We start from the raw sequence: 20,531 nt of genomic DNA on the forward strand, positions 1-20,531 counted from the left end.
GCTGGGGTACCCACCACATACCTTCAGTACATATAGAGGCTTCTGGTTTTATTCATTTTTAACAAGCTCCCAGTGATTATTAACTTTTTCTAAGGTAATAAATGTCCATACTACAGTTTTCTTTAGAAAATGAAGAGTGCCTTTGCAGCTATTTGCACTGCTTTCCTGACAGCCTCTGTTTTTCTCCCTTCCTTTTTCCCTTCATTTCCCTTTTTGACCTGTGCTTCCTTCCTCCTCTTTGTTCTTTTGAAAAGGCCTTGGACACATGTCATTGAGCATCTTTGTAATGAAAACGGGCAGGAAAGGAAAGGAATGAGACAGTGTCTGACTAACAAATTATAGGAGATACTCCACATGCACCTCACATAGAGCCCTAGGTCCAAGTTTCCATGCCTAGTTTGAGGAGGTATCTGTAACACAAAAAAGCAGTTTTAAGACCCATGGGAAATGTAAAAATGAAGTCCTTTTCCCTCAAGTGTAACATTATAAAGCCAAGGCCGGGTTCTGCAAAGTTCTTAAGTAATGAATTTTTATATATGGTGAGAAGACTTGTGGAAATCGGTTGGTACACAAAATACAGCCTGTGTAATGCTTTATAAGGTTGCCAAGCAGGAGACTAATTGATGTCTTCCACAGTCTTGAAAGTATGGCATTACTGCTCTTGGAGAGTAAAGGTTTATTTTTAGTGGTATGGTGTAAGTATTTGCAGAAAGTTCTGGATGTATCTGATGCACATATAACCAACTTGCAAATGAATATACCATGTCTGTATGTGAACACTGTGCATGTAGATACTCTGTGAAATACTTGTAGATGTTCATTATGAGCCTGGACCAAGCACAGACCTGCACTGCGCTGTGTCATCACTGATTTAAGGAGTGAAACACGAATCCTCAGATCGCTGGGAATGAAAGCAGGAGCCGCAGTCTGTGGGCTCTGTGGGGATATCTCCCAAACATTCCTCACACGTGAGTCACCGGCTGCTCTGACAGCTATCTGACATGAATGAGAGGAGATATGTGGAGAGAAGACTGGACTCCCTGATCATTGTGGGGCTGTACTCTGGCTGCCCCACTTACAGATAAGGAATTCCCAGAAATGCTGGCAGTCCAACCAAGATGTCAGTGCAGAGAGATTAGCCTACAATATACATACCATGATTTTCCTTCAGTGCAGCTTGTGATTTTAAGTTTCTGTCTTTCTTGCATGTTATGCCAGATACCATTTTTAGTAGTGAAGCAGGCAAACAGGAGTTAGCAAGCTAAATCCTGAGAGCACTCGCTTCTGTGGAGTTGCCTGGGGACTTGGTTGAAGTAGATCAGCCCTGAGTACAAATCTTACTTGTTAAAGCAGGATCAAAAAATGAGCTAAGTGGATTTTAGCAATTGCAGTTCTGTAAACAAAGTCAAGGTTGCTAGTAGGCATCATTTAAAAAAAAAAATGACTTGAAGGCTTTGTATGAGGTTGTGGCCGTGAGCTCTGTGGCTGAGTCTGCAGTTTAGTTCTCAGATATGGCTTTGCAATCTGTCTGGCTCCTTGCTATCTTCCCTGTCTTTGGAGGAGATAGAACCTGCTGCCTTACCCAAAACTGTTCTCTTTTTTTTTTTTTTTTTTCACACTGTTTAAGAGGTGAATGCTGTACTTGTTGATTTTTGTGCTTATAAACCGTTCAGCCACACTTAAGTTACTCATTACAATACACACAAGTTTTATACGTAGAGAATGTTCCACTCCAACTAAATAACAATAGTCCTGTGTCTTAACTGCTCTTGAAGAACATTGCCAAACATGGCTTTCAAAGTTTCTACAATGATATGATTTTAAACTGGATGAATAAAAGCAGTTGAACAATTTTCAAGCAGTTCAAAGCCACTTCTGTTTGAGTTGCCTTGTTGTGGACTATATTTCCCTGCTAATTCTTTGTAGAAGAAAAAACTAAGTGCTGCAGAGGCACATGCAAAAATTGGGGCAGAAACAAAACATTTTTTGAAACTGTAGAAGTCTGTATGTATGTTAAATCAGTATCAAACATACAGTTCCATCACAGACTTGTAAAATGGGAAGGAATACTGTTCAGAGCTGGAGCCAGCTGGAGCTGGCATTTGCACACTTCACCAGCACTACAGAGAAACAGAAGTCTGTCCCAAGTAGCCAAAACTCTAGAAATCATACTGTGATTTTTTTTTTTTTGCAAATATGTCTAGAAAAAGAGCACAGCTTTATTATCCTGGCAAAGTTTCTCTTTTTCATCCTTTACTACTGAATGCAGAGTAGCATGCTTGGAGTCTGTAATGATTATATGTTTCTTCATGAAATTAAGTGTAGCTAGACACTTGCAGAAAATTAAAGGCTTAACATATGTTGTTCACCATGCTACGGTTTGAATGTCTCTCCAAATTTTTGAACATGCAAAACATAATAATATGATGAACAAGAATTCATCCAGCTAGTTGCAGAGTGTATTCAATAACCTTTTAAAGCTGCATGTGAGTGTTCTCCAAGCATTGATTTGAACCTTTCTGTATGGAGTAGACTCTGCCTTGATTTACTGGCAGTTTACCTGTGTGGTAGAGATGTATGTGCACATATGAATGAGGCTCCCACTGGTGTTTGAGGCATGCATGTTTATGTATCAGGGGGCAGGACCTGGCTCATGCTGTGCACCTGAAATTCTGGCTCTCCCATGACTGTAGATTCATGCTTGAGGAGAGCAGAGATTACTGCCCATGAAAGCATGCCAGATTTACTGTGAAGGGAGGTGTTGATTCTCTGAAGCATGCAAATGTGGTGTTGTCTTCCCCCTCAAACATGCATGCTATTTTTTCAAAACACATGCTTACACTTGAGGAGAACTAAGGGAACTTTGTTGAAAGTGCAAATGTGTAAGTACCAGCTGCCTTGGTAGACCCATTTCTGTCTGTATATACCCAGTTTCAGATGATGGTGTGGTGCGTTCGAGGGGAGGGCAGTGGCAAATTCCTTGTGCTTGTGTGTAGCTTTGGTCTTCTGAGCATTGTCTCTTTTGTAGGCCCCACCTTGGGCACGGTTCCTGGGCAGGGGACTTTTTTTTTCCTGCTCACAGTCTGAGCGGTGGTTTTGAGGCCTATCTGGACAACGTTGGCATAAAGAAAATCAGTAAAATTGAGCTAAAAAGTTTTGAGTGCTGCATATATAAATACATACGTATGTGCATTTGTAGGGGGGGGTGTGTGTGTATAATACAGGTTCCTGAAAAACAAATGATCTTGAACTCTATCCTTGTTGGCCTCCTTTGTCTTCCTCATTCCTGGACTTGGCCTTTTGAAGCTTGTTTTCTAACAGATTAGGTTCCCTTCCAAAAATTCCTGTTGGGAAACTTACTGCAAGAGAATGACTCTAAAATTACTTATGCCCACATTTCCAGGGCTTGCGTAAAAACTCAGCGGCTCTTTTCACATCTGTCATTCCTACCTGGACTGGGTGACATCGGCACCTCAGCTGGAGGGAAGGCTCCACGGGCTCCTCTGCTGGGGTGTGCTTTGGCTGAGGCAGCGTTGCAGGGAGCGTGTGGCTGAGGGCGCCGGGAGCGGAGGGGTTGAGGGCCGAGGTGTGAGCCAGCCAGGGAGGAGCCCTGGGTGACAAGTGGGGATGGAGCCTGGAGGTTCTGTGCCCGACTCAGCACTGGTCTGAGCCCTGTCTCCCGGTGCTAACCACACTGGTGTACCTGCCATGAGAAAACGGGACAGGCTTTATCTGCCAAACTCCTCCCGCTCCTCGTCCTGTTGTCGCCGTTACCAGAGGCTGTCAGATGAATGCGTTGGGGGTTAATAGATCCTGCTCCACAGAGCTGAGAAGGGGAGAGCCCTCCTGGGCTCTGCTGGGCGCTGCCGTGTTACGTAGCCGTAGGGTGATCGCCGGGATGAGGAGTGGATACCAGGTCTCTCTCCTTGTTGTTAGGTGGAAATTGGCTTCCTACCAGTCCTCAGTTGTTTACAAACGTCCTAATCTGCAGTCTTGCCCCTCACAGTAGATGAGGCAGGTTGTTTCTAGATGTCTTCCTCTCCCCGCCTTCCTCTGTAGCACTAAACAAACACTTGTTTCTTAATTAAGCAAATAATCCAGTATGTATAAACCCGCTGGTATTGTGGCTACGTTTCCTCCTGAAGTGCTGGCGTTAGTTGCTCCTTGAGAGGTGACTTGGATTTTCAGTCGGGTTTGTATATACTGGTAGAGAAGCCAGTGAGTTTGTGTGTTCAAGTGCTGTGACTGTGTCCCTTGAGACAAATATTTTTCGGGAAGAGGGTAATTGAATTGTAAGATGAAAGAAGGGAATGCCAGTTGTGCTCCAACTCAAAAATATCCCTACCGTAATGAAAACTTCAACCTGTTTATTCTATAAAGAGCAAGTATCCAGATGGAACATCTTTTGCTGGACATAATAATCTCTTCAAAATAATAAGTGAAACGGGGAGATTTCCAAACCTGATAATCAGGATTTATAATGAACACACCAAGCTTATCTTAGATGTATTAGATAGCATTGCTAACTCTCTTACTGTAATAAAATTCCTGTGAAGGTCATAAGACTTAAAACTAGAAGTTGACTGTTTTACTATAGGAAGTTTAGTGAATGAAAGGTTGTAACTTTTCACAAAAAGATACTCAACTGCCTTTTTTTTTTTTTTAAATCCAAACACACAGTGCTTAGAAAGCAGAATCCAGAATGTATTGAGGTGTTGAGGTTATTAAGGACCACGCATTCTACCGACATTTTAAGTGGCACCTGGATGTGTTTGGTACACTTGAAAGACAGGCTGTTTATTTTGGTGTCTGTTTTGCTTTTGCTTTTAGGACAGGGCACCTAAAGCCTTGCAGTGGATTTCCACTGTAAATTTATTTTAAGAATTTTAATACGTAACTTTTACAGAGTTATTTCAAATTAGTAAAAGATACAGGACTGATGGGAATGAGTGGTAAGGAAGATTTGTTAGAGCTGAAGGGAGAAGCAGCAAATCACCTATGGACACGCAGTAAAGCCAAGTTGAACATTGTCTGTGCATTCGTTTCTCTAAGAATTTTTCAAGGAAGGCTGGGGAGAAGCTTGGGTGATGACAGGACACACAGCAGACAGGGTTCTTTGGAAACAAAACAAAATATTTGACTCTATGAGCAGTGTTTTAAACTGAGATTGGGCCAAATTACGTCAGCAAAGGCAAATGTTTGGCATGAGATTTGGTAATGAAATCACTTTATTATCCTACAGACGTGTCCTCAAACACATGATTTTTCAGATTTATCAGTCATGAAAAGCAATGAAGCCTGGCCAAAGTAACATAATCAAACAGCCTAAATAAGATTTTTCAGGCATTTGGGAGTTTTAAAATTTTTGGCTTGCAGCATAGCAGTAGCTTTACATCTGTACTTTAACTGCACTGTGCTGTTTCTCTGTCCCTTGCTTAATGACTTTGCAAGAAGTCGACAGAAGGGAACTGTCCCACCCTGACCTGATTTCCCAGATATTTAATAAAGATTCCCCCGGGGAGTGACTCCCAGTTACTTTCACACAAAACGCTACTATTGTCACCGCGAGTGGCTTAATTAAGTTTGAAGCAGAAGGTTGTGATGGGGTGTGTGTGTTCCCATAACCGTGGCTTTGCGGGGCCGTGTGTCCGTCCACACGTGTCCAGGGGGCCGAGGGGGCTCCAGCCCACGCCAAAGCTTTGCTCGGCTCAGGCCCGTCTCCTGCCTTCGGAGAGGCCCCGTGGTGCAGATATGGTCAGGGCTTTGTTGTTAGCTGCGTTCCCAGCTTCGCTCTGGTAATGTTTGTGTACTGATAAGTGAGGAAATACATAACTTTTGCTACCAAGGAGTGATTTAACACTTGGCTGCTAAAAACCAGATTTCAGACAATAAGGCAATTTCCTGTCTCCTACAGATCAGGTCCTTCCCAAGGTTCCCATGTCTGTCCTGAGAACTGGGCTGTTGGGGATGTGGTTGCTCTCTTTCCTCTTTCTGCTGACAAATCTACATTATTTTCTGGTTTAGATATCTGTGCAGATAGCTTTTAATATAACTTCTGGTAGAACATAAACCACCACAGTTCTAAGAGATGCTGTGTAAGAAGTGAAAATGCAAAATACTTTAGTAGAAGCTGATTTTCTTAAGCAAACAACAGGATTTCTATTGGCATTTCTCTCTAAAAAGCCTTAACAGTGATGGAGCTGATGGTGGAAAAAAAAAGTTTAACTGGGATCTGTTGTAAAGACCAAGTAGAAATTCCCTTTTAATACCCTTGGAATTAGGTTAATTTGTTTTGCTTTATCTGCTACAGTGTAAGGGTGGATTATTTTATGCCAGTCACTTCTCAGAATTCCCACATTCCCTGCCATGTCTGTGCTTACACACAGAATCTGTTCGTGTCTGCAGCCAGGTTTCTGCAAACTAACCTAGACACCTGTTTGCCTTTTCAGGACTCTAGGATATTTCTGTCTTAACCTGTATATCTGATGAAAAGTGCTTATTGAAAAATAATCTGAGTTTATACCATAATGTGACATTATTACAGTTTTCTAACTCTTTAGTCTTTTAACCTTTTCCTCAGGTTGGGAATGTTTGGGTGAGTTTAAGCTGTGTTTTGAAACAAACCTGGCAGCAGGGGAGATCTGTGGTGAAAAAGGGCTCACAAGGAGAGCTGTTGTCCTAGCAGCTGGTCACATTTTGCTTCAAATTTTCCAGAACTGTGATAGTCTGGCGGGTACCCAAATGGGCCTTGGTTTTGCTCTGGGTCCTGGTGATGGCAGAGAGAAGGACAAGTGTTACATCATTTGAGCTAACAGAAGAGCTGTACCTCACACCTACATCAGTTTTAAATGAGAAATACATGAGAGCTGTGGGGCTGTTACACTAACTGCCTGGGAGATGAGGGATGGAGTGGGTAATGGTGACATCTTGCACTGACTGTGAACACCACAACCAGATATACAGGTATCTTCCTCCTTTACAAAGACACTGGCCCAGCCTGTCTGAAGGAAGCAGAAATTGCCATTTTGATTTGACCTTGCTTTAACAAGCTAACTTATAAATGCAGTTTACGTTGCATTATGTCACGCAGGCAGCTAAAGAACTGTCCTCACAGGGATGCTAGAATAGCGTGCTGCCAGACTGGGGAAATGCATTAGTGGGATTTCGGCGATTCAGTGGTACTTGTCATGCTTATTAAAACTCTGGGTGCTGGATTGGGGAGGTGCAGGCACAACCAAACTGGAATGAGCTGCAAGCGCTTTGAAATGCCGGGTTAGAATTTTTTAAAAATCTTGAAAAGTTGAAGAAATGGTCTGAGATCAAGAGGATGAAATTTCTAAAAGCCACTACAAAATTATGACCCTTCTAATGGAGGAGTGCAACACCCAGAGAAAACTGGGAATATGCTGAGGAGAATGATCTTATAATGGACCCCACACAAGGGCTGAGTCCATGCGCAGTGCTGGCCCAAGCGGAGCTGGTCCCAGGAGCCTGCCTGCGGAGGCCTGTGGTGTTGGAGGCTGGGGTGGGCTCCTTTCCATTTAGCTGGTGCAGATGGAAACCCAGCTGAAATATTTTGCCCATTTGGCAGTATGTGTTATAATCAAGAGGCAGACAAACTAGAGAAGTCCAGAGCAGAGCAAAGAGTGGTCAGAGGTTTGGAGAACATGACCTGCAGCAGAGGCTTAAAATACCTTCACCTCATCTGTGTCAGAGAAGACCCAAAGAGGAACGCTACATAGCTACCTGAAGGAGGACCAGGACTGTTATTCAATTTTCCTTCTCTCTTTAGTAGTCTGGCTAACACTGCTAGATCAAATTCTGATTTTGTTTTTCAAATTGTGATTCATTTGCTGCTCCTGTTTCAGCCCTGAAGAACAGCTTGTGTTTCCCAAGGTTGTGCCTGTTTCTGCTTAAGAAACCAACCGAGAGATACTGCTTTTCTTGTCTTGCATCACTCTCTGGATTTGTTTATTTGACTAAGATACTAACTTAGCAGGAACCACGTGGTTATGCCACACTTTGAATTGGTCTTGTGCTGTTTTTCACTTCCAGTGCCCCTTTGAGTAAGTTACAGGAGCAGCTTTAAAAGGACCCGTGCAGCAGCACATACTCCCCCCTGCGAGCGGTGTCCGCCTGCCCGTCCTGCCTGTACTCCCTGCCATCCTCGCTGGATTTATGATTCAGATAAAACAACTGCCCCAGGGAAAACTGCAACCCAGAGTAGAAAACACTGTGAGATGGCAGAGAGCTTCCTGCTAAGGGCTACACACCCAGAGCATTAATAACAAGTTATGCTGATCAGCAAGCGCCCGGTGGAAGGCAAAGGCATTTCTCTCAGATACTTTTTTATTTCCTTTTTCTCCTGTTAGTTTTTTCGCAGGGTAGGAAACAACGCCATAGGTTCCGAAGCCCTTCCTGGCAGGGCAGTGCTGCTGGCTCCTGTGTGGCCGGAGCACCTGGGCCAGGAAGGTCTCTGCCTGTCGGCCGGGCACAGCCCTGGCAGTGGCGGAACGGGCACAGCCGGAGCGGCTCAGGCAGGTGCCACCATCTGAACTTCACCCTGCCTGGAATGTGAACACAGAGTCATTAATACGTGGCCGTGTAAATAAACACTGATCTCCTATGGGTGCTTATCCTCCCGCTGTTGTGTCCGAGACTTACACCTCGTGATGTGCAATTTGCTGCCAAATTTGTGTTTTCAACACTCTGCCCCTCTTTTTGAAACATGCTCTCTTTCATATGTTTTTCACCTTCTTAATACTTTTATTTTTCAAGACTTTCCTTCGGTAAATAAGGGCTATTATGTACCTTTTTTTCCAGCTGTGAAGGTTTTGGAAATAAGAACTGGAGGTGCTGAAATCTGTTTTTTTTGTTGTGTCATATGCCAGCAGCCTGGTTTGTTTGCTTTGTACAAGTCTAGCTTTCTCTGCTATCAGAACTGTCCTAAAAAATGTTACGGTAAAGATCAATTTTTCTAATTGTTTGAACTGTTCAAGTCCACCTTGCTTGTTGATGCTATCGGATGCCAATATTATTAAGAAGTGCTGGTCGGTCAGTTCCTAGTGTTTTCAAATTGTAAATAAAAATGTAAAAAGTAAAAGCATTGTCTACTTCTGGTAAACTTGTATATGCAAATGACCAGTTGAATAAACTGGGGGGGGAAAAAAAAAAAAGCAGGTTATCACTCTTTGGAGCTGTATTTGGCTTTGCCAAGTAAGTGGCTGTGAATTCTAGCACGGCAGAAGGCAGTGGTTTTGAAGACTGTAATGAGCTGGGAGAAAATAAACTCCAAGAGCCCAGAATTGCTGCTGCCTTGTAGGCATTGCGTTCTGAGGTGGGCTATAGCTGTCATGCACTGCCAAACAGTCATTCTGCTTGGGAAAGTGAGAAATGATGGGATTAAATGATTCAGCTTTTTAAGAATAAATAATAATAATATCTAGATTCTGACTCTGACCTGATGGCTGGTTCTGTATGGGCTCATTTACCCAGTACTGGCTTCTAAAAGCCAAGTTTTAATTGGATATCGGTTAATAATTCACCTAATATAGAAATTGATTCTAGAATATATCTTAAAATACTCCGTGAAATGACCTTGAAATAACTTGACTCACCACTTACTTCAAAAACACAATTTCTAAGAGAAAGTTTAGCTGATTTGAGTCAAAAATTTTAGGTTCAGTGTAGTATTTCACCTGTTTAGACAGACCATGCTGTAGCTACAGTGCTTTTTTTTTTTTTTTTTTTTTAAAGCATATTACTAACTTTTTCCTTTAGCCAAAACCATGGTTGTTGACCAGCTTACCTGTGTGCTTTGGATGCCATAAAGCATGGGTCTGTAGATGAGTCCTCTAGTGTCTGGCCAGCCCCTACCCTGAAACCAGGTAGAGGATTAGTTATTTCCTGCAGTCGTGATCCCACGAGTGTCACTACTCCCAAGGCTTCCAAGGCTCGAGGATTTGTCTCTGCTTAGTCTCTGCTGTGCCCGGAGGTGAAGCTCTTGGCACCTTTGTTTCTTCATCTCTGTTCTTCACCAGTTCTCCGTTTCTGGCTGAGTTGTTTTGTTTCATGGTTTTATTTTGCTGTGTCTTTCTTGATATTTTTATAAGGATAGCCTTAAAGCATCATCTCAGTATGACAGGTGTAACCCTACCAAAAAAAAAATAAATTGACAAAGTACATAAATGCTGCCAACACTATTCATGACCAGGACAGTCAGGCAACATTCTTTCTGCAAAGTTTATCTTGTTTTCATTTTGATTGTTTAAGCAACTGCCCCCCCCCCAAAAAGGCTATCTCTTGTGGGTTTTGGGTGTGGGTTTTTTTTTTTCCCATTTTGATTATAGTGAAAGACAGGTAAGCAAATGGAAAATATGCTCTTAATTCCAAAGGGTGTTAGAAGGTTCATTTTGTGCTTCATTTAAGGAGTTTTTTGTATTAAAGTACTTGCCTGATTTCTGGTGGATAATCTTTATTAAAAATAGTGTAACATTTCTTGTAAGATGATGTATGCAGGTTTCCTTCAGATAACTAACTAGTGCAAGGGAACTGAAAGTTTCTAGAGATACTTTTCTGTATTATGGCTACCAATTGCAATTTTTTAAAAAAAGTTGCTTTTGTAAATTATTATAAAATCTCTGAGATCAAGTCAACATCTTTAAATATGACCAATTGAGAGAGCTCTTCAGAAAAGCTCCAGATAAAGTCCTGACAGCTTTGGTGCATCAACAAAGGAACTCTTAACCTTCTAGAACACTGAATGCACACAGCCTTTCTTTTAATGTGTTGCATAGCAGACTATAAGTTTCAGATGTCTTTCATACCATTGTTTTAATTTCAAACTACGGAAAGGTTTTTATATGCAAATCTAATATTAGTACATATATCTGAGAGGGGATGGATGGACAAGTGTCCAAATTCATCCAGGAAAAATGAAGGCGTGTGGTTTTTTCCATGCAGAAGCTTATCTTCCAAAAGAAGAGGGGGAAAAAAAAAAAAACAGTAAAGATGAGCCAAATGAATGCAGTAAATGTACTAATGTTTCACTTCTGGCATTTTGACCCAGTAAAACGGGACAGCAGCAAAGATAGATCCTCTGATCCCTGGATTATGCCACGTCCAGCTGCGAGGGCAGCAACTGCAGGGTGTGGAGCTGGGGAAAGAGCTCTGTCCAAACCCAGCCTAGATTAGGTAGCCCCAAATCCATGATACAGTGTTTTAAGAAGAAAAGTAACAGTGTCTTCATTTTTGCCAACTGCCAGTACAGGTGCTGCATGCGTGCTTTGATGGGAGTGCGAAGGGTAAAACACTGGGGGATGGAAAGCAGAGGAGCACTCCTCGTGATGCGCGTCCTGCACCGGCAGTGTCAGGAGTGCGTGAGCCTCGCTGTTCCCAGCTGCCTCTGAGCTTCCCCAACAGTGGTATTTGTGGTGTTTACTCTCCAAAAATCTCTGTTCAGCAAGATCCAGCTAGTCTTAATAATATTTTAAGGTAGAATTTGGAACTATCTGTAATGCATTTAAGTCGTGTTCACATAGCCCTTTGGAGAGTTAGGACCTCTCATTAAAGTACATTTAACTGAGCGTTATTTTTGTCAAATGAAACACTTTAAACCTTACTAACTTTATAAGGAGCTCATAAAACATAGTGTAATAGAGGAAAAGATTCTTTTAATAATCACTTAATTTTTGTAGGGTGAGTTTAATTAGCTCTATACCACCTTTTCCACCTTCCTTTGATGGAAGAATTAGGGTTTTTTTCCGCTTTTAATATTTGCCTGTAGTATAGATCTGTTAACCACAGAAAATTTGGGTATATGTTTTTGGTATCTGGCCTCTTTCTAAAAATTAAGAAAAAAAATCTTTGTTTTAGATCGGCACTGTTCCTTTTCTATGTAGGTATGTAGTTGAATGGACACCTTCCAAATCACTGTCGTGTTTAGCTGCAGTTATTGCTGTTCTCCTCAGGGTCACGTTCTGTTGCCTTTTAGTAAAACCAGTTGTATGGGTGTAGCAGTGTTCAAGTCAGGCAGCAGGCACGAGTACAACTGTCTCATGCAACGAAGGGCACGTTCCTGTCAGAGTGCTGTACTGGTGTACCTCCAACGTGTCTGGTAACAGCTATTTTATAGCGACACGTCCTTCCTTGGTGCTGGTGGATGGGCTGGTTTGTAGAAAAGGAGGTGACAAGCACTTTGCACGGGGGACTTTGTCTGGAGAAGCAGCAGTACCTGAACAGGGTTGTTGAATTTAGGAGAGCAATGCTATATTGCAGTGCTTTGGTAGACCAGGGCTGTAGCAAGATTGGATTTGCATCTTAGATTGACAAAATGTGTCATGCCTATTGTGAGAGTAACCTTTTTTCTTTTTTATATGTATTTTTTTTTTTAAATAAAGCCTTCGCTCTTGACATTTTAACATCTGAAGTGGCATATAGATTTTTATTTTTCAGCTATTTCAGTTAGAATGTTTCAAAGTTTAAAAACTGTATTGGCTGTTCAGTGGATTCAGGGTATGTTTGACTGCACTGTTGTATCCAGTGGCTGTCAATGAATTTATGTGAAAAAATCTGAGACTACAAATGCAAAATGAACTGTAAGTCAGGAATGTCCTACTGAGCAGTCCTATTTTTGCCAGAAGCATTTTCATGTCTAGTAAAGGGGATGAAGGGAAAAGCGTTGTGGTGGGGAGAGCTTCCCGCTGCAGCTTCTGGTAGCTGTCTGCCTTAGCTGCTTATGCAGCTGTTTCTCTCTGGAGCCTCTCCAGGAAGTCATTGCTGATCCAGAAAATGTGTTGTTTCATTACATTTTGTGCCTGTCTCGTGTTGCATCACATCTAGCCCTATCGTGAATGACGCTTGCCCAAATCCACGTAGGATGTAACGCTGTGGAGTCCGTGGAATCAACCCTTGGTGCCTCCCTGCCGCTGTGGGCGCCGCGCGAAGGCCGGCGCTGCTCTGGAGTCCTGGGGCTGGTGGCTGTGGCCATGGACACACCTGAGGCCCAGAGCAGATGATGGGAGAGCATTGCCATGGGAAGGCAAAGCATTCTGCTCTCTGCGTCCTGCAGGCCGCCGGGTGTGGGCAGAGCCTCCTGTCCCTGTGGGGCGCCCACAGCCGGGGGCGCCGGGGGCACCCGCAGCACCTGCCAGCAGCTTCGAGGCACCGCGGGAAAGCCACCCCTTGGTGCTCCTTTCTAGCAGCATGATCTGCTCCTGCAGGTTTTCATTTCCAGCTGGTGATTTGGGTAAATATTACATGCAAGTTGAAGGAAGTGAAATAATTTGGGCAGATGGTTCTCTCTATTTTTTTCACTAGTATATGTGTGCATTTCCACTGAAGAGTAGAAGTGGTGCTTCTGACATGGCGTGCCTTAAGACAGCAAAGGGTATCTCTGTGTCTGTCCCGTTGCTGTTGAGCTGGAGTCTAAAATTAATCTCCTCTTTTTCAGCTCCAAATCAGCTGAAAGGCAGAAATGAGAAAATCTTGAATTCCTGTAGTGATAGCAGCTTCTGTCTTCATCCCAAGAACATATGGGGAGTGAATCGTAATTGAACATACTTTTATTTTCCAGCATTGATTTAATGGTTGGGTACCTTGGGTGGGAGAGGAGTGAGGGATTTGGAGTTGGATGATTCAGTGTAACGCATTGAGCTACAACAGGATTTGTCTCTTCTTAACTGTGCAAAGACATGCTCTTTGGTTGCATCCCCTACCCACGTGCTGCTCCCACCTCGTAGGTTCCTTGACCGTGAGCACGTAAAGCCGAGAGCTAACGTGGGTTTTTTTTACATTTTTCAAACTCAATGAGTAGATTCTGTCTTTCATTTATTAAAGTGAATGATATCTTTGTGACTAGGTCGTTGTGGTCATTATCTTTTGTTCAACACAGTGCTAGTATTCTTGTTCTCCCCCTCTTGCTCTCAAAACCTCAGCTGTTTCTGTAAGCTTACTTGACTGTGTGAAAACCAGTGGAGGCATTCTGCAAATTCTCAGCTGTTAGACTGCATATGGTTTTTCCAGAATGGGATATAGGTGTCTGGATTCACAGGCTGCCGATTTAATAGCAGGGGACAGGAGGAGTTGCAAGAGGCCCCTGCTCAGCATCCCTCTCTCCCTTTCCTCCCCTTCTATTTGTACGTTATATACAGGAGGTCATATCAAAAACCTGCACCTGGCACAAAAGTGATTCTGCTTTTGGAGAGGTAACTTGTGCTTACACTTAGCTCAGCAGTAAGTGCTCTTTATTCAGTGTAGAAACACTTTCTGGAGACTTTCAAGGCACTGCCATTCTTAAACATACGAATAGAGAGCAAGTAGCATCTCTTACAGTCAGATTGACCTTTGGGTAGAATCAAGCTTATGAAACTTAGCAAATGCCATGTATGTTTATATTATTACAAGTGAAATTTTCTGATATCTTGTAATTGTACTGGGGAAAAAAATATATGAAGTTTCTGCTCTATTTCAGTCTAAAGATAAATCATGCAACAAAGAGCATGCTTGGTTATAGTGTGGGACAAGATCTATACAGAAATAATTATCTTTTAATACAGTACTTTTTAACAGTACTGTAGAAACATAGTATTTACTCAGCAACTTAGGTAGTCAACTTTTATAAAACGTGTATGGGCTTATTACAGTTTTATTTTGAAGTACAAAAATTTCCATGCTTTACTTGTTCAGTTTAAAATTTTAAATATTGAGTCCTAAGTTTGTCACTAGGCAACTGTTACTGTCCTGTAAACTTGCTTTAGTCCTCTTCAGTGGGAATTTTGTAACTGGTATTCTAAAAATGCTCTTGTAGAAGTTTAACTCAAACCGGCATGCCCGTTTACCTGTGATAACTTACATCATAACTGTAAGATCTTCATTGTCACATTTATCGTAATCAGTAATTCATCGCGAGGATATTTTCAAGAAGAGTAGGTGAATTTAGCTCACAAAGTTCTCATGAAGAGTCCTCGTGGCGAGCCTTGCAGTAGGAGTTGGTCCTGACGGGCAGTCTCTTCAGTGCCAGTCACTGCGTAGCAGGAGTTTGGTGCGGGAGGTTTTCTGTATGTAATGTTAGGCGGGGCTGGAGCACAGAGAGGGGGCTGTGCCTGGGGCTGTGCCTGGGGCTGTGGGGTGTTGGTGACACCCGGCTTTCCCCCCTGGCTGGGGAGGTGGCAGGCACAGCGCCGGGAAACAAGCTGAGCCCTTGTCGCAGCTCCCTTCCTCAGGGTGTGCATTTCCTCTTCTATAAGACATGCGCTCAATATTTTAAGCATTTATAAGATCTTTGGATGAAATATATGCAAAGATAGATTATTTTCATCAAGGATAAAGGAGGAAAATTGGCATTTTAGAATCACGTGCTTTCATCTGCCACGTGAATGCCCAGCTGTGCTGTTTTCTCCATCCTCATTTATTCTTTCTGTATTTCTGCCTGCTCCTGTCTCGTTGTAACCTGGGTGCTGTTCTTGAGGAGTGTTTTAAATTTAACGAAGCTTTGGATCTGATAGGAAGTATTTACATACATTTGCAGGCAGACGATCAGCTCTATGTACTGTGAGGTTTTCACTGAGAAAAATGCCTTCTCTCAGCATTGCTGTCTCGCTCTAACACAATATACTGTTGGTAGTACAAATAGCCTACTACGTGATTCTGATTCTTCAGGCAGGTCACACAAGTCTAGTTGTGATCTTATTTTTGGATAAACTGCCCCGTAATCTATACAAATCCTTCTCCCGTCATTTCCAGCCTGAACAAGAAATACACAAAAGCTCCTAGTCAGGCCTCTTCAGCAACTGTTACTGTGAATAAATAGTAGAAGACACTGAGAAGTCAAGTTACCCGTTACCTTTTTAGGAGATGACCTGGCACCGTTAAAAGACAGTTGAGCTGTGAATGGCGATGTGGATGTCAAGAAACTATCGGCATTTGTCCAACCCTGTTTGTTACATTTCAGGACTGATCATTTGAGACTTCCTTACGTGATGTCAGTTGTCACGATCTGTGTTTAAATTGCAAGAAATTAATTTCCGAAGCAGGCCCTGATGAGCCAGGAGACTGGAGTAACAGGAGGTGAAAACAGGAAGCCATTCAGGGTTTGTTCTAGGCTGACTACAAGGAGGCTTCTCCTACGACTTTGTTTGCGAGTAGAGGGCTGGGAAGGGGGGGCAAGGTAGTGACAGTGCTACAGTCCCTTTCCTTAATAAAAGGTGGGAACATAAACACAGTAAGATTTACCTTTGCAAGAGTTTTGTGCTGGTTTTGACCCCAGAAGTTTCAAAAAAGATGACAAAGTGTGAGTAGCTCCACACCAGCAGGAAGTGTCCTTAATAAATCAAATAGTTCTGAGACATAGATAAATAGGTTTAGGGAAGGTAACCATGGATCATAACAAATATAGAACCATTTTTCACAGCGTCTCTAGGCAATTAGGGGGATATTTTGTCAATGGTGATAGGAGGAGGGGAAAGGGCAGAATCCTCCTTAAAACTGTAACATACTGTGGTGCAGAGCTCCAGGAGGAACTAACAGTGTTTTCTGTGTGGGTTTTATTACTTGGCAGGATCCACTATGACTAAATCTCAAAAGACTGGTTTTTTTTAAAAAAGTTGCATTTATTTATATATAATGCAGTTTGTTAGCCAAAAAACCAACCCCACCTTATCAAACCATGTATGGTCTTTATTTGTAAAATGTTTCTGACTGCTTGCTGAACATTACTGGAAAACTGTGTAGCTGTGAAGGCAGTCACTTGTCCGAGCTCGGAGTTCCCATGCTCATCACAACAAGCATGTGCAGAAAAGACCTGACCCAGACTCCACCAGTGATCCTCTTCAGTCACAGCAACATCTGCACTTTATTTTCTTCCTTTATATAATTACATCTGTTGATGTTTTCTTAGTATTTAGCATGCAGTGAGGAGTATTCTTCTGAATTATGAAATAAATATGTTCTTTTAAGAGGAAGAAAGCCAAGTGGCTAATGCAACAACCTAACTTTTAACTTATTTACCATTTCTAGTTAACAAAACACTTGCTTAAAGCGAAGTGAAAGCACCTCAAAGGATCTCTTCTTTCACTGGGAATTTATTCAAATTATTTATTAAATTAAAAAAAAAAATAAATCGCACTTTTACATTTGGGTTGGACAAAAATCAGCACCAGATTATTTTTTGCTTAAGTTGTTAAATTTGAAAACAAACGATGAACAAACCAAAATAAATAAGTGACTCTATTTGATGAAATTGAAATGTAATGGGAGCCAGGCTTGTATGCAGGGAGCTCCAGATTCAGCCCGTGCTCGCTCTGAAGCTGTAATCGCTGTCTGGCTGCGTGCGCGGGACACACGGGAGCGTGTCTGGCGGGTGAGATAATGGGCTTGGATTTGCAACGCAGCACAGCTCGGCTTTGCAGCCTGAGCTCTGCCCTCCGCTCAGGCCCACCGCCTCTCCCGGCCCGAGCCTGGGCTTGAAGTGATGGCACAGCCTGTGGGGGGCTTGGGGCCTTTGGGCCGGGGGGCTGTGTTGTAGGCGGAGGGTTGGAACAGTGATGTTGTCCAGCTATAAGACTGTTTCTAATCAGTTTTCAGTAATCAGTAGGAAAATGTAAGCATTATCTATGCTTGGGGTTTAAGTGTTTTGCTTTCTGGAAATCCTCTGCTTGCTTGTCTGTGAAAACAGAGCTGCCAACTAACATTTGGGCAGGAATTCTCTGTAATCATTTCTGAAGCAACTCTTCTGAGGGTGCTCAGACTGAGATTTAAGCTCCTAAAATGTGATTGTCCTGAATGTGAGAATGTGGAGCGCTGGGTGAAATGGCGTAGGAGAGGCCGAGTTCCCCAGCGCTGGTGTAGCAGGACAAGCGTGCTGCCTGCTGTCGAGAAGCCCTGCTTCACGGCAGTACCCAGCTAGGCTGTGAGATTCAGGAGACGCTCTCGCTTGAGAGTAACTAATACTGTAATAAGACTACTGGCTTATCATAGATTTGTATAACAAGCCTAGCAATTGTACACGTTTCCTCTTTAAAACAAAAAAAGCCTCCACCAAGACCACTTACTTCCTTTCCCTTCCTTCTTATGTAGCTGCAATCCTGTTTACTGCGAGCTCTTTTGAAACACTAAATGTGAGTTAGAGATGTACAAGAAGATGCTCAAAAGTGTTTGGCTTTTTGCTGTTTCTTCTGTTACATCTTTCTATCAAATGTTTTTATGTCTGCACGGAGCACAGTTTATCCTCTTGTATAAATTGACTGAACGCCACATACAAACAAAATTTAATTGTTTATTGATTTAAATAGATGACTTGAATACGCTCTCAGTAGCCTAAGTCCAGTTGAACGTTGAGTTGTACTAATAGAGTAAGTTAAACTGTGTGCAAGTCAATACAAAACCCTGTGTAAGACTCCTCCTTTTCTCTGCTAGTGTTTAATTATCGGAGGTGGCCCATGTGGCTTGCGGACTGCCATAGAACTTGCCTTCCTGGGAGCCAAAGTTGTCATCGTGGAGAAGCGGGACGCTTTTTCAAGGAACAATGTATTGCATCTCTGGCCGTTTACAATCCATGACCTTCGGGGTCTGGGAGCAAAGAAATTTTATGGAAAATTCTGTGCAGGATCTATTGATCACATCAGTAAGTATCTGAGGGCATGGACACTGTTCAGATAAGAGGTATACTGAAGTCAGAAGATCAAAGGAAACTTTTCTGGCTTGGCAGAAAGCTCATCTGCCTTAAACACGTGCAAGGTCATGCATGCACACGGAGGGAAAAAATGGTCTCACTTAAACGAAATGGCAGTTGAACAGATGCCAGTCTTATGGAGCAGCTTTTTTTGTTAGTCTGGATTTGTTAAGCAGTAGGTTTTTGTTACGATACGAAGTATGAAGAATACTGATACTCATTCTAGTATGTTGAGGGTAGACACAACCCTTAATGAGAAAATATACAAAAGTGATAATACTTATTTTCGTATTTTATCTTTATATAACAATATATTCATATTTTATATAACAGTACATGCAGGGAAATATGCTGTAAAATTTTCTGTCCTAAAATGGTCAACATACTGTTTAGCAGATCCTTTAAATATCATTAGGAAGGACAGCTCTCAAAAAAATATCCTAAGAAACAGACTGAAATAAATGTTATTACTTACGAGATTGTGCTGCAAGAGGAAAAAGAGATGGAAGAGAACAACATGCTGTGGTGGCTGCTACATTTGCATTCATCACAGTATGGAAATAGTAATGCTGCACGCTTGTGCGGACAGTGAGTATCTGTCGGGTGGCATACTGGTAGCAGCTGTGACTACTTACACATTCAATTGATCTTTGTTACTTGCTGTCTACAGGTATTCGACAACTTCAACTCATCCTCTTCAAAGTTGCACTCATACTAGGAGTTGAAATCCATGTGAATCTAGAATTCGTTAAAGTCCTGGAACCTCCCGAAGATCAAGAAAACCAAAGTATTTTTTTATCATAATCTAGTTCTGTTCACAGTAACTTCTTTTCATGTCAGGCTTTATGTGGAATCATTCAAGGTAGCTGAATTCTATTTAAAAAATAGGGGCTTTTTGCCCGTATTCAGCTAGGTTTGCTGTATGCAGTCGTACGCATGATAAGTGTCACTGTGATAGAGCACTGATAATTAAGATACAACCCAGTCTGAGAAGTTGAGGGTTTGCACTGTGCCTTCTGGCCTGAGTTTGAGGTTTTGTAGGGAGTCTGGTGTGGCTCTTTGGTATCTTCTTGCAAAAACAATTTTTGATTGATAATATAAATATTGAGGATGGATTAAACTCCCTGGGCCTCATTTTGCTTTCACATTTGATACAGCTCCCACTGGCACACAGAGTCTTATCAGCCATCTTATGCAAGGTTTTTAAATAAAAGAGACAGATTTCTCTCTTTTTTTTTCCTATTTTTTAAAAAAGATTAGTATTTAGGGTATAGTAGCAATAGGATATTTTAAAATTTTACTTTAATTAAAATACTGTGCTATCTCTCTTTAAATGGTCGTATAGTGACAGTAGGATAAATACATTACGTAGTGAAAACATGTAATTTTAAATACAGACAATACAAGCATGTTCACTTAATCAGCTTAGTGTTAATGCAAATATTAAATTTAGCTTTGTGAGTGTGCTTCTGTTTAATTTCTATTTAGAAGACAAAAGTATCGATAATGGAAAGCTGTTTTTCTTCTTGTAAAACCCAGCCCTGCCTTGCTGTTCCCACATGTATATACTGTCCTGATGAGGTGGCTGTGGGGCTGTTTCTGTGGGAATGAAGGGCTTAAGCATTTTCTTGTGATACGGGTCTGAGAAGAAGTTTAGTGCATTAGCTGATATAAACGAAGGCTTCTATATTTTTATTGTCAGTTTACAAGTTTGACACCTTTCTAATTTAACCTGCATGCATCTTTGACTGCAGCAGAACCTCTCTGCATCAAACTGAGGCAGAGTCCAGCTCTCTTTGAATGAGAAATGGGCCGTTGATCTTAATGCCCTGTCTCCAGACTCTGAAATCACTTCTTCATTGTA

The 20,531-nt window shown here is 42.1% G+C and overlaps 1 protein-coding gene and 1 long non-coding RNA gene across 2 annotated transcripts in view; both read left to right on the top strand.

Moving 5' to 3' along the window:
- LOC113481332 overlaps positions 1–20,531 on the top strand; it is a 658,441-nt gene that overhangs the window by 62,730 nt on the left and 575,180 nt on the right. The window lies entirely within an intron of this gene.
- Positions 1–20,531, top strand: part of MICAL2 (microtubule associated monooxygenase, calponin and LIM domain containing 2) — a 124,605-nt gene that overhangs the window by 23,129 nt on the left and 80,945 nt on the right. Inside the window, exons 3-4 of the mRNA XM_026850856.1 lie at positions 18,412–18,619; positions 19,338–19,454. Of these exons, the coding sequence (XP_026706657.1) occupies positions 18,412–18,619; positions 19,338–19,454 (325 nt within the window). The remainder of the gene's footprint in view (positions 1–18,411; positions 18,620–19,337; positions 19,455–20,531) is intronic.

The sequence above is a fragment of the Athene cunicularia genome (genome assembly GCF_003259725.1).
Source record: "Athene cunicularia isolate RWA chromosome 5 unlocalized genomic scaffold, athCun1 chr5_part3, whole genome shotgun sequence".
Taxonomy (NCBI): Eukaryota; Metazoa; Chordata; class Aves; order Strigiformes; family Strigidae; genus Athene; species Athene cunicularia.